This window comes from Micropterus salmoides, unplaced genomic scaffold (assembly GCF_014851395.1).
Source record: "Micropterus salmoides isolate LMB-PRFRI ecotype aquatic unplaced genomic scaffold, ASM1485139v1 Ms_hic_scaffold_11, whole genome shotgun sequence".
Taxonomy (NCBI): Eukaryota; Metazoa; Chordata; class Actinopteri; order Centrarchiformes; family Centrarchidae; genus Micropterus; species Micropterus salmoides.
In genome coordinates this window covers 36,470,179-36,483,433 of record NW_024040152.1, presented here as the reverse complement: position 1 = coordinate 36,483,433, position 13,255 = coordinate 36,470,179, and the positions used below count along the sequence as shown (strand labels likewise).

The window sequence follows — 13,255 nt, the reverse complement described above, 5'->3', positions numbered from 1 at the left end:
ATGTTATAATCTAAAAGAGAATAAAGCGTCATCATTCTTGCTCTGCATGTTTAACTAAATCCCGGTCAGGGCGGAGCTTATGATGATCTGCTCTTTATAAATCCTGATTATGATCTCAGGGACTCTCTTTGTTTATAGCTTCTCTAAGTGTTTCAGATAAAAGTGCTCTGACAGAAATGTGTGAAAAGGTGTTTTCAGGCCGTCAGGGTCTGGGCCCGGGTCAAGGTCTCAGCTCTTTATAAGATCTCTGGCTCACACAGTGGTGTAGTCTATGTGATACGATGATACGAAACAACGTCGTTTTGTGACAGAACTTTCACACTTTAATCATAAATTCACCTGTCTGTGTTGCAAATCACTGAGTGTTGGGACTTCCGTGGCCGGGATCTGACGTCACCTAAGGTAAAGGTACTTTATTTGTCACGTACACATGTATGTGCATTTTACCCATCCCTGAGGAAGCAGCGGGCAGACACGGGGAGAACACGCAAACTCCACACAAAAGGGACGACCGGAGTTTCGAACCCACGACCTTCTTGCTATGAGGCCACAGTGGTATCCACCGGACCACCGTGCTGCCAAACAACAACACCACAGCTGCCTGCCCGTCACTCAGTGCAAGTCTGAAATTAGTGCATGTGAATCCCTGAAGGAGACATGACACGACAGCAAACTACACTGTTGGGGTTTCTGTAAGCCTGCGGCTGACGCTCCTCCCGCTGACCCTCCAGCGGCTGACGCTCCTCCCGCTGACGCTCCTGCGGCTGACGCTCCTCCCGCTGACGCTCCTGCGGCTGACGCTCCTCCCGCTGACGCTCCTGCGGCTGACCCTCCTCCCGCTGACGCTCCTCCCGCTGACGCTCCTGCGGCTGACGCTCCTCCCGCTGACGCTCCTGCGGCTGACGCTCCTCCCGCTGACGCTCCTCCCGCTGACGCTCCTGCGGCTGACGCTCCTCCCGCTGACGCTCCTCCCGCTGACGCTCCTCCCGCTGACCCTCCAGCGGCTGACGCTCCTCCCGCTGACCCTCCTGGGGCTGACGCTCCTCCCGCTGACCCCTACAGCGGCTGACGCTCCTCCCGCTGACCCCTACAGCGGCTGACGCTCCTGCGGCTGACGCTCCTCCCGCTGACCCCTACAGCGGCTGACGCTCCTCCCGCTGACCCCTACAGCGGCTGACGCTCCTGCGGCTGACGCTCCTCCCGCTGACCCTCCTGGGACTGACGCTCCTCCCGCTGACCCCTCCTGGGGCTGACGCTCCTGCGGCTGACCCTCCTGCGGCTGACCCTCCAGCGGCTGACGCTCCTCCCGCTGACCCTCCAGCGGCTGACCCTCCTGCGGCTGACGCTCCTGCGGCTGACCCTCCTGCGGCTGACGCTCCTCCCGCTGACGCTCCTGCGGCTGACCCTCCTCCCGCTAACGCTCCTGCGGCTGACCCTCCTCCCGCTGACGCTCCTCCCGCTGACCCTCCTGCGGCTGACCCTCCAGCGGCTGACCCTCCAGCGGCTGACGCTCCTGCGGCTGACCCTCCTCCCGCTGACGCTCCTCCCGCTGACCCTCCTCCCGCTGACGCTCCTCCCGCTGACGCTCCAGCGGCTGACGCTCCTCCCGCTGACCCTCCCGGGGCTGACGCTCCTCCCGCTGACGCTCCTGCGGCTGACCCTCCAGCGGCTGACCCTCCTCCCGCTGACGCTCCTGCGGCTGACGCTCCTGCGGCTGACGCTCCTGCGGCTGACCCTCCTCCCGCTGACGCTCCTGCGGCTGACCCTCCAGCGGCTGACGCTCCTCCCGCTGACCCCTCCTGGGGCTGACGCTCCTCCCGCTGACCCCTCCTGGGTCTGACGCTCCTCCCGCTGACCCCTACAGCGGCTGACGCTCCTCCCGCTGACCCCTCCTGGGACTGACGCTCCTGCGGCTGACGCTCCTCCCGCTGACCCCTCCTGGGGCTGACGCTCCTCCCGCTGACCCTCCTGGGGCTGACGCTCCTCCCGCTGACCCTCCTGGGGCTGACGCTCCTCCCGCTGATCCCTCCTGGGTCTGACGCTCCTCCCGCTGACCCTACAGCGGCTGACGCTCCTCCCGCTGACCCCTCCTGGGACTGACGCTCCTGCGGCTGACGCTCCTCCCGCTGACCCTCCAGCGGCTGACGCTCCTCCCGCTGACGCTCCTGCGGCTGACCCTCCAGCGGCTGACGCTCCTCCCGCTGACCCCTCCTGGGGCTGACGCTCCTCCCGCTGACCCCTCCTGGGGCTGACGCTCCTCCCGCTGACCCCTCCTGGGTCTGACGCTCCTCCCGCTGACCCCTACAGCGGCTGACGCTCCTCCCGCTGACCCCTCCTGGGACTGACGCTCCTGCGGCTGACGCTCCTCCCGCTGACCCCTCCTGGGGCTGACGCTCCTCCCGCTGACCCTCCTGGGGCTGACGCTCCTCCCGCTGACCCTCCTGGGGCTGACGCTCCTCCCGCTGATCCCTCCTGGGTCTGACGCTCCTCCCGCTGACCCCTACAGCGGCTGACGCTCCTCCCGCTGACCCCTCCTGGGACTGACGCTCCTGCGGCTGACGCTCCTCCCGCTGACCCTCCAGCGGCTGACGCTCCTCCCGCTGACGCTCCTGCGGCTGACCCTCCAGCGGCTGACCCTCCAGCGGCTGACGCTCCTCCCGCTGACGCTCCTGCGGCTGACCCTCCTGCGGCTGACCCTCCTGCGGCTGACCCTCCTCCCGCTGACGCTCCTGCGGCTGACCCTCCTCCCGCTGACGCTCCTGCGGCTGACCCTCCTCCCGCTGACGCTCCTCCCGCTGACCCCTCCTGGGTCTGACGCTCCTCCCGCTGACCCCTACAGCGGCTGACGCTCCTCCCGCTGACCCCTCCTGGGGCTGACGCTCCTCCCGCTGACCCTCCTGGGGCTGACGCTCCTCCCGCTGACCCCTACAGCGGCTGACGCTCCTCCCGCTGACCCCTCCTGGGACTGACGCTCCTCCCGCTGACCCCTCCTGGGACTGACGCTCCTCCCGCTGACCCCTCCTGGGGCTGACGCTCCTCCCGCTGACCCCTCCAGCGGCTGACGCTCCTCCCGCTGACCCCTCCTGGGGCTGACGCTCCTCCCGCTGACCCTCCTGGGACTGACGCTCCTCCCGCTGACCCTCCTGGGACTGACGCTCCTCCCGCTCCAGGTTACACGAACGTTAAAGTTAGTGAAACGACCGAAAACGAGCCAGATGCTGTCGTACCCTCACCTGCTGAGTTAAAGTAGCATTTCCGTTCTCATGAGTGTTGAACTGCACGTAGAACTAGTGAACTTAACTAATGTTAGCGTTGTGGATCAGTGGATGTGGGACACGGGGGGGGGTACAGTAGTATTATTAGCAGTATCTGGATGCTGGCAGATGTACTCCAGCTGACACAGTACACAGCCTCAGAGTAGAGGTGGACCGCTGTTCATAATCTTCCGTTTGTCTGAGTTTTGGTGACAGAAACGCACAAACGCTCTTCGTTATTTCTGAGCCTCAGCTTTCCATTATTGCTGATAACAGCTGCAGGTTCAGCCCTCAGCTGGCTGTTACAGTCTGTGACTGCAGTGGACGGACTGACCAGAAGAAGCAGACATCACCTCTGGCCTCACAGCTTCTTCTCAACTCCTCATTTACTTCAGGAACATGAAGCTAACGCTAGCTAAGCTAACACACCGCGGCAGTCAGTCACACTGAGCATGCGCAGTGGCGGCTTCAGTGTGTCCATGTTAGTGGCGCGAAGTTTGGCTGAAACATTAGTGCTAAAGAAGCGGAAGCTTGAAACATGAGACCGAGTCTGTGACTCTGAGGACTCACCTTCACACTGACGCCGGCGGCCGTCCGTTACTCCGCCATGTTAGCCCCGTGAGCCCCGTTAGCTCCTGTTAGCTTCCGTTAGCCTCTCTTCCGCCAACAACAACATCACTTCCGGCCTGAGTCTTTCACAATAAAAGCAGACCAATGTGGAGGGTACCTGCTTCCACATCAACAACGTCTGATCTGCCGAATGATGCGGCCACCTCCTCCGGTCCTGTTCAGACACTTATTTAAGACCCCATAATTAAAAAGTACACATTAGAGGTACTGGTACTTCCACTCTCTGCTCCACCACACCTGCTTTCAGTTAAAAACTCCAGTTAGATTTTATTTTACTTTAATTTTTTTATTTTGGCTGTGTGTCATCATTTCATCTGAGTCAGTTATTCTGCTTTTTATCATTCTGTCTTGTGTCATGCAACTTTTAGAGAAGGACTTGCTGCTGCGGCAAACCAGGAAAGGCTCACTGAGATTGTAAGAATAGAACGTAATTAATAAAAAAGTGGGAGATGTTGCATTTTTCACTTCACATTTCTCTGACAGCTTCAGTTACTTTACAAAGTCAGATTTTACACAAACACGTCAAGATAAAGATACATAAAATATGATGTTGACAGGATTATCAGACTAATAGTGAAATTAACTGGCAAAAACTTTGATGGTTTAAGACATTTTTCACATAAACAGTTCAATTTGCTGCTTTTCCTTTCCCTAATTATTTACATTTATTTGTAATAATGTTGAAGTTTTTGATGTTGGTTGCAGAAAACAAAGCGTCACTTTGGTCTCCGGGTAACTGGGACGGCATTTCTCACTTTTTTCACATTTCTGTAACCTTAAAATGTAAAAAGAAATAAACCTGTTTCTAATTAATAACATTGTGTAAGTTTAAATTCAGAGACATGACAGAACTATCAGTACTTTTTACTAAGTATTTTTAATAGCAGGCACTTTTGTATTTTGACTCAAGTAGACATTTTAATTGAAGACTTCTACTTTTAGTGGAGTAATGTTTATTCTTTGCACTAGTGGCGATGGAGCAGTGGATAAGACACATGCCTTTGGTGTGTTTGATTCCCACTCTGACACGTCCACCAGTGTGTCCCTCAGTGAGACATGATATTATGGAGATGAATTTGTCTCAATATTATCTTGTGAACAAATCAACGATCCATGTATAAACATGTAATCTGCAAATATTAAATGCTTTTCACAAATACAATGAATGATTTGTAAAAAATATATGGAAATATAAAAGATATCTTCAAATATACAAACTAGTTCCACCATAAAGAACTGATGGGACCATAATTTACTAAATGAACATCATGCTGTGTTGAAGAAGACTTGAAACTAGCGACTGAGACCAGAAACTCATCAGGAAAGTGTTTACTGAGGGAATAAATCAGCTGACAAGTAGAAACATTTTCTCACAGACTTCTATACAATCACACTTCTTTCTGCAGCCGCTGGAGTCGCCCCCTGCTGGCTGCTAGAGAGGACGCAGGTTTAAGTCGCCCCCTGCTGGCTGCTAGAGAGGACGCAGCTTTAAGGCGCCCCTGCTGGCTGCTAGAGAGGACGCAGGTTTAAGTCGCCCCCTGCTGGCTGCTAGAGAGGACGCAGGTTTAAGTCGCCCCCTGCTGGCTGCTAGAGAGGACGCAGGTTTAAGTCGCCCCCTGCTGGCTGCTAGAGAGGACGCAGCTTTAAGGCGCCCCCTGCTGGCCGCTGGAGAGGACGCAGCTTTAAGGCGCCCCTGCTGGCTGCTAGAGAGGACGCAGGTTTAAGTCGCCCCCTGCTGGCCGCTAGAGAGGACGCAGGTTTAAGTCGCCCCCTGCTGGCCGCTAGAGAGGACACAGGTTTAAGTCGCCCCCTGCTGGCCGCTAGAGAGGACGCAGGTTTAAGTCGCCCCCTGCTGGCCGCTAGAGAGGACGCAGGTTTAAGTCGCCCCCTGCTGGCCGCTAGAGAGGACGCAGGTTTAAGTCGCCCCTGCTGGCCGCTAGAGAGGACGCAGGTTTAAGGCGCCCCCTGCTGGCCGCTAGAGAGGACGCAGGTTTAAGTCGCCCCCTGCTGGCCGCTGGAGAGGACGCAGGTTTAAGTCGCCCCCTGCTGGCCGCTGGAGAGGACGCAGGTTTAAGTCGCCCCCTGCTGGCCGTTAGAGAGGACGCAGGTTTAAGTCGCCCCCTGCTGGCCGCTAGAGAGGACGCAGGTTTAAGTCGCCCCCTGCTGGCCGCTAGAGAGGACGCAGGTTTAAGTCGCCCCCTGCTGGCCGCTGGAGAGGACGCAGGTTTAAGTCGCCCCTGCTGGCCGTTAGAGAGGACGCAGGTTTAAGTCGCCCCCTGCTGGCCGCTAGAGAGGACGCAGGTTTAAGTCGCCCCCTGCTGGCCGCTAGAGAGGACGCAGGTTTAAGTCGCCCCCTGCTGGCCGCTGGAGAGGACGCAGGTTTAAGTCGCCCCCTGCTGGCCGCTGGAGAGGACGCAGGTTTAAGTCGCCCCCTGCTGGCCGCTAGAGAGGACGCAGGTTTAAGTCGCCCCCTGCTGGCCGCTGGAGAGGACGCAGGTTTAAGTCGCCCCCTGCTGGCTGCTCGAGAGACCTGGAGGTTCCTGCTTGGTTTAACCCCCAACAAGGTGGTTTATTTGTTATGATACAGCAAAGGCAAAAGGTTAAAATATGGTCAAATTTAAAATACATAAAATAATATATGGAGCTATTTATATACAGACACGTGTCCACCCAGAACATTCTGCAAACCTCCCTCTCCACTGAGTGTGTTTCTGACCCTGCATCCTGTGTGAAGGCACCTCAGATGACCTGCATCCTCGCTTCTCTACTAGAGAACCTTTATTAGGTTCGGGTCGATTGAAAGTGAAGGAAAATCACATGAGAGCGCTGCGCTGCTGAGGCGAGGCTGCAGATTCACTGTTCCAACTGTAGTTTCCCGCTGTGACCAGCAGGGGGCGCTGCAGACCCGCAGCCCCCTCCAGCCTCAGCGCGGTCTGCAGGTGCTGATGATGGTGATGATGATGGTTTGGTGAAACTCTCACAGACGTTTAAGGGTTAAATTAAACGGCCGGGGGGGGGGGGGGGGGGGGCTCCTCCTCCGTCTGGCTGAATCTGCTCTGACAGCTCAGACTCCGAGGAGGAAGAGGAGGAGGAGGAGGAGGAGGAGTGTCGGTGCAGCGGCTCCGTCAGTCAGTAAATGGTCTGTGGCATAACGGAGAGGAGTCATGCTCGGTAGGATGATGATGATGCTGCTTCTTCAGCTCAGCGGTAAGAAAAGAAAAAGATCTGCATGTCTTCCTGTTTCCTTCATCTCCTCCATCATCTTCATCAGCTGCTACCGGAGCGGGTTTTAACGGCTCCTCCCGGTGTGTGTGTTTGACGACGATGCAGTAAAACTACAATGTAGCTGATCCTCTGTGTGTGTGTGTGTGTGTGGATGCGCGCGTACGTGTGCGCGCTGCTGCCGTTAACTTCGCAACCCGTGTGTAAATATAGAAATCACTGCGTCAGAGCGGCGGGCTGACGTAGAAACCCGGTAAATATCCGGGTCTGTGTGAGCTGCATTCCTCCACAGCCAAGCAGCCTCTTCATCATCAGCAGCAGCATCATCATCATCATCATCATGTTGCAGCAGATGATGCTCCACCTGTGTGACAGCAGAGACACGTGACCTGCCGCAGGTTTAAAGAGTCGCTCATGTTTTATTGTATTTTAGTTCTGTGCTGGAAGAAGTACCGGTAATACTACAGTGAAAACACCTGTTACAAGAGAACCACCAACGCAGTATACGCAGCAACACTAACGTCAGAGAGCTGGAGTCCTATAAATACTGTTCTGTGTATAAGTATATGTATACAGCAGACAGAGTACACGGTGTAAATACTTCTGTCTGATCAGGAGGGTTCATGAAAACAGATGAAACGATGTTTGATGGAACCTGCAGAGGCTATAGGGGCTTATTTCAGCCCTGAGTAGCGTCTGCAGGCTTCCTGCAGCTTCAGCCTGCAACCCGAAGGGGGGGGGGCAGACTGTATGATGCCTGGAAGGCAAAACCCAGGGCTGTTCCTGAGTATTTCCTTCAGACTGGAATTTACATGGAGCATAAAACCTGAACAGATTTAGTTTGGACAAAAACCTGATCCCAGACCACCTGAGAGGTTTGGATCCAGCATGGAGAACAGAAGGTAGAGTTACTTTCAAATTTCCCCGAAACCACCCGACCACCCGCACATCACTACCGCCCAGAATAAAACCCAGTTCCAGAGTTTCCTAAGTAAAACCGGGTCAGCAGCATGTAGCACCCGTAGAGACAGAAGTCCACCTCAGACCTGTAGAGACAGAAGTCTATCTGAGACTGCAGGGCTCTTAATCTGAAACACTGCAGCCCAGACAGACACAGATCATATCCTGGATCAATAAGCCTGGATCCACCACAGGATGTGACACGTTTGAAAACATGAATGGATGAAGAACCCGATTCGTCTTCAGGTCATCAGGAAGTTTGACCTCCTAAGCCAATAGCAGAGTCACACTGCTATTGGCTGATTGATGCTTCACAATGATTGGCTGATTGATGGCAGCCCCTCCTCCTGTTTCATATTGTTGATTTAACTTTCGTCTGCGCAGAGGGACGACTTCTGCAGCGACATCATGGCTGCACCGCAGTGGGTGTCCTCTACCGCCACAAGACTGGCCAATGGAAAGCCAGCGCTTTGGTTTCAGTTTAAACGCCACGCTCAGGTGTGAATTAACGGACGGAGAGATTTCAGCGCTGCTGGAGGTGCAGGCGTCTGCAGGTGATCCTGGAAGGTATAAAACCTGCCGACAGGTGCAAAGTCCACCTGTGTCTGTGTGTCCACATGTTCGTTCTCACGGTGAAACACAAACACTGAGCGTGTGGCCACATTCAGCAGGTGTTTGTGTTCAGTACACACAGTACTGGAGTATTTCTCTTCAGACTGCAGTATTTGGATTATTGTTGATCTGCTGCTGAAGTGAAACTTTCTCCTTCCTGTTTACAAAAACTTCATCTTCACCATGGCAACGAACGTTTGCGTAAACACTGATCAGCTGATCTCAATGCTGTCAGTCTGTGTATCCTGGTGTTTCCTAATGTGTGTCCTGGTGTTTTCAGGTGAGTCCTGATGTGTCCTGGTGTTTCCGGGTGTGTCCTGGTGTTTCCAGGTGAGTCCCAATGTGTCCTGGTGTTTCCGGGTGTGTCCTGGTGTTTCCAGGTGAGTCCCGATGTGTCCAGGTGTGTCCGGGTGTGTCCGGGTGTGTCCTCATGTTTCCTGGTGTGTCCGGGTGTTTTTAGGTGTGTCCTGGTGTGTCCTCATGTTTCCTGGTGTGTCCGGGTGTGTCCAGGTGTGTCCGGGTGTGTCCGGGTGTTTCTGGGTGTGTCCTGGTGTGTCCTCATGTTTCCTGGTGTGTCCAGGTGTGTCCAGGTGTGTCCGGGTGTGTCCAGGTTGTCCAGGTGTGTCCTGGTGTGTCCTCATGTTTCCTGGTGTGTCCTGGTGTTTCCGGGTGTGTCCAGGTGTGTCCAGGTGTGTCCGGGTGTGTCCGGGTGTGTCCAGGTTGTCCAGGTGTGTCCTGGTGTGTCCGGGTGTGTCCGGGTGTGTCCGGGTGTTTTCAGGTGTGTCCTGGTGTGTCCTCATGTTTCCTGGTGTGTCCTCATGTTTCCTGGTGTGTCCGGGTGTTTCTGGGTGTTTTCAGGTGTGTCCTGGTGTTTCCGGGTGTGTCCGGGTGTTTTCGGGTGTGTCCAGGTGTGTCCTCATGTTTCCTGGTGTGTCCTCATGTTTCCGGGTGTGTCCGGGTGCGTCCAGGTTGTCCAGGTGTGTCCTGGTGTGTCCTCATGTTTCCTGGTGTGTCCGGGTGTTTCTGGGTGTGTCCAGGTTGTCCTGGTGTTTTCAGGTGTTTCCAGGTGAGTCCCGATGTGTCCGGGTGTGTCCAGGTGTGTCCTGGTGTGTCCTCATGTTTCCTGGTGAGTCCTGATGTGTCCTGGTGTGTCCAGGTGTGTCCGGGTGTGTCCAGGTGTGTCCTCATGTTTCCTGGTGTTTTCAGGTGTGTCCAGGTGTGTCCGGGTGTGTCCAGGTTGTCCAGGTGTGTCCGGGTGTTTTCAGGTGTTTTCAGGTGTGTCCGGGTGTTTTCAGGTGTTTTCAGGTGTGTCCGGGTGTTTTCAGGTGTGTTCGGGTGTGTCCTCATGTTTTCTGGTGTGTCCGGGTGTTTTCAGGTGTTTCCGGGTGTGTCCGGGTGTTTTCAGGTGTGTTCGGGTGTGTCCTCATGTTTCCTGGTGTGTCCGGGTGTTTTCAGGTGTGTCCTGGTGTTTTCAGGTGAGTCCTGATGTGTCCAGGTGTTTCTGGGTGTGTCCCTGTGTTTTCAGGTGTGTCCTGGTGTTTTCAGGTGTGTTCGGGTGTTTTCAGGTGTGTCCTGGTGTTTTCAGGTGTGTTCGGGTGTGTCCTCATGTTTCCTGGTGTGTCCGGGTGTGTCCAGGTTGTCCTGGTGTTTTCGGGTGTGTCCAGGTTGTCCTGGTGTTTTCAGGTGTGTCCGTGTGTTTTCAGGTGTGTCCAGGTTGTCCTGGTGTTTTCAGGTGTGTCCGGGTGTTTTCAGGTGTTTTCAGGTTGTCCTGGTGTGTCCGGGTGTGTCCAGGTTGTCCTGGTGTTTTCGGGTGTGTCCAGGTTGTCCTGGTGTTTTCAGGTGTGTCCGGGTGTTTTCAGGTGTTTTCAGGTTGTCCTGGTGTGTCCGGGTGTTTTCAGGTGTGTCCAGGTTGTCCTGGTGTGTCCGGGTGTTTTCAGGTGTTTTCAGGTGTGTCCGGGTGTTTCCGGTTGTGTCCAGGTGTCTGGTCAGTGTTTGCAGCCCAGTTCAGTCCTGTCCTGAGTTTCCTCCTCACTTCCTGGCTGGTGTGAGGTTGTTTCTGCGCGTTTGAACGATGAACACACCTGAGAGGTCTGGAACTAAACCAGAAACCTCACATACATTGAGATCCTACATACAGAAGGGCTCCGGCTTCGGACTAGAAGTAAATATAAAAACAACATTCGTGTTAAACCCAACGTTTGTTGAGTGACGGCCATTTTCTTCTCTGTCTTTGTCGCTGTTTCTTTAAGCGTGTTACCTCAACCTGTAGATCAGTGAACAGTGTGAGATCATTGGTCGGCTGAGTATTGCATCACCCACGTGCACACACACGCATGTGCGCGAGATCGATCCCTCTTAACCATAATAAATAATAAAACACCACCGTAGTTTCACTGCAGGTCAAAATTCACTGAATCACATGAAGAAGAGATGTGTTGATGTTCAGTGTGAACAGAACAATTAAACCAGTTTTGGTGTCAACACCTGGCTCCATTAACAGCACCTGTCACACCTGCACACCTGTCACTCAGAGACACCTGAGAAGGTGAGTCCTGCCGCTCACAGGTTCATTGTTTCTGAAACCAGGATCTGATGTTTCCAGGTTTCCATTCCTCTTTGGCTGCTGCCTTCATCATCGTCACCACTGAGTTCAGTCTGAAGGTGAACTCTGTGTTCACGGTGTCGTCTCAGTGATGTCACTCTGTGAACCTGCGGGCTCAGACAGAAACACAGGAGAAAATCAGTGTTATCTGAATGTTTTGTTGTCGTACTCTCTGGTCCAGGGGGAGGGGCATGTGACAGACGGAGCCGTCGATTGGCTACTTTTGGTAGAGCTGCCACCTGTTAAACCTTTATTAGGTAATCAGCAGCACTGTCTCTACAATAAAGAGTAGAATACTACATCTTGTTAATGTAGTTGCTGCGTCTCTTTCTCTTTTACCTCTCTGTACTTGTGGTAAAGTCATGACCTCCAGACTACAAGTTTGACGTTGGACGATTCTGCAAAACCTGGAATCACTTCCAGTTTCTGCAACACGTGTCGACAGTCATCTTCAGTGTAAAACAGAAAGTGTTTGCTGAGATGTCCTTTGTGTTGTCAACTTGTTCTTTCAGTCTTCTGGTGAAGGAGCGACAGCACCTCCAGAGTCTCCCCCCGTTTCTTTATCAGTATCTCAGCTAATCACAAACTTAAGGTGAACTAACCTCACATGTGTTTCTCCTGCAGGTCATGTGACTTCTCGTGGAGGATGGGCAGTCAGAGTTAAGCTAGCTTCCAGTGGACAGGAGGTCTGAGGTGAGACGAGGGATCATGGGAGATGGAGGACCCCTGCAGACCGAGGGGAATGCCCTCCTCAAAGCAGTCTTCCAGGGGAAGTTGAGGCTGACCCGCCTGCTGCTGGAGGGCGGAGCTTACATCAACGAGGGCAACGATCGCGGAGAGACTCCCATCTCGGCAGCCTGCTTAGCGAGCTACGATGATCCGCAGACCCGGCTGAGGATGGTGAGGTACCTGCTAGAGAAAGGTGCCGATCCGAACATCCCCGACAAGAGCGGGAGGACGGCACTGATGCACGCCTGCGCCGAGCAGGCAGGGAAAGAGGTGGTTTCACTCCTGCTGGAGAACGGAGCTGATCCCAGCCTCAAAGACTACTCTGGCTCCTCCGCCCTCGTCCACGCCATCAACCGGGGAGACCGCAACACTCTGCAGGTGTTGTTGGATGCCTGCAAGGCCAAAGGCAAGGAGGTGATCATCATCACCACTGACACATCTCCGTCTGGCACCAAGAAGACCAAACAGTACCTCAACTCCCCCCCCTCACCGGGCATCGTGGACAAACTGTCTCCTGACTGCATGTCCCCCTCTGAGGTGGAGATCGGCACCTCCTCGCCGGCAGCAGACAAGAGCAAAGACGAGGAGGGGATCTTCAGCTTTGCGCTCACCTCTGCTTTACCTTTACCTTCAGCTCGACCGCCGGGGGAAAAGAGACCACCGCCACGCAAACTGCTGAAGAGGCTGAACTCAGAGCCCTGGGGCCTGGTGGCGCCCTCAGTGCTGAGCGGGGTTCCTCATGAGAGGGTTGACGGGGGTCTGGAAGAAGAGGGCGGATGTGACCTGAGCAGGATGATTGCTGAGATTAACGGCCTATCCATCACAGAACCAGTGAGACCTCTGCTGTCACGGCGACACAGCATTGAGACCCACGACCCCTGTTCCCCCAAACTCATCGACCGGTCCTGCTCCGAGGACTGCGCAGCCCTCTCTGGTTCTTCCTGGGCCGACAAAGTCCAACAGCACCAGATCCTGTACCGCAGGAATACAGCCCCGGAGTCCCAGGAGAACGCCGGGGTACCAGGGGCTATTGCGGCCCGGGCCCTGGCTCACCCCAAACTGACCCGGATGGAGCACTATGAGTCAGACACCCACCTCAGCCCGGAGTCCATCCCTGGCTCTCCCGACTCTGGTCGGGTGTCTGTGGAGCGGAGGAGATACAATGCCTCCCCCCTTTCCCTAGTCACCAGCTCCTCCAGAGAGTCTTTAGAGAACATCCCCAACTCTGTGTCTCCTATAATGCGCA

The 13,255-nt window shown here is 54.9% G+C and overlaps 3 protein-coding genes across 3 annotated transcripts in view; 1 reads left to right on the top strand and 2 right to left on the bottom strand.

The window, feature by feature from the left end:
- LOC119898369 (GON-4-like protein) overlaps positions 1–3,939 on the bottom strand; it is a 32,756-nt gene extending 28,817 nt beyond the window's left edge. The window contains 1 exon segment of the mRNA XM_038712579.1: positions 3,825–3,939. The gene's annotated coding sequence lies outside the window, so the exon portion shown is untranslated.
- LOC119898368 (ribosome-binding protein 1-like) lies at positions 340–3,176 on the bottom strand (the record flags this gene model as incomplete). The annotated part of the gene is made up of 1 exon (XM_038712578.1): positions 340–3,176. A coding segment is annotated over one exon (2,043 nt), but the record flags the coding sequence as incomplete, so codon positions are not given.
- Positions 3,940–6,962: 3,023 nt separating the features above from the next.
- The window catches only part of LOC119898367 (ankyrin repeat domain-containing protein 34A), a 10,219-nt gene continuing 3,926 nt past the window's right edge, over positions 6,963–13,255 (top strand). The window contains exons 1-2 of the mRNA XM_038712577.1: positions 6,963–7,091; positions 11,905–13,252. Coding sequence (XP_038568505.1) covers positions 11,989–13,252 — 1,264 coding nt within the window. The 5' untranslated portion in view covers positions 6,963–7,091; positions 11,905–11,988. The remainder of the gene's footprint in view (positions 7,092–11,904; positions 13,253–13,255) is intronic.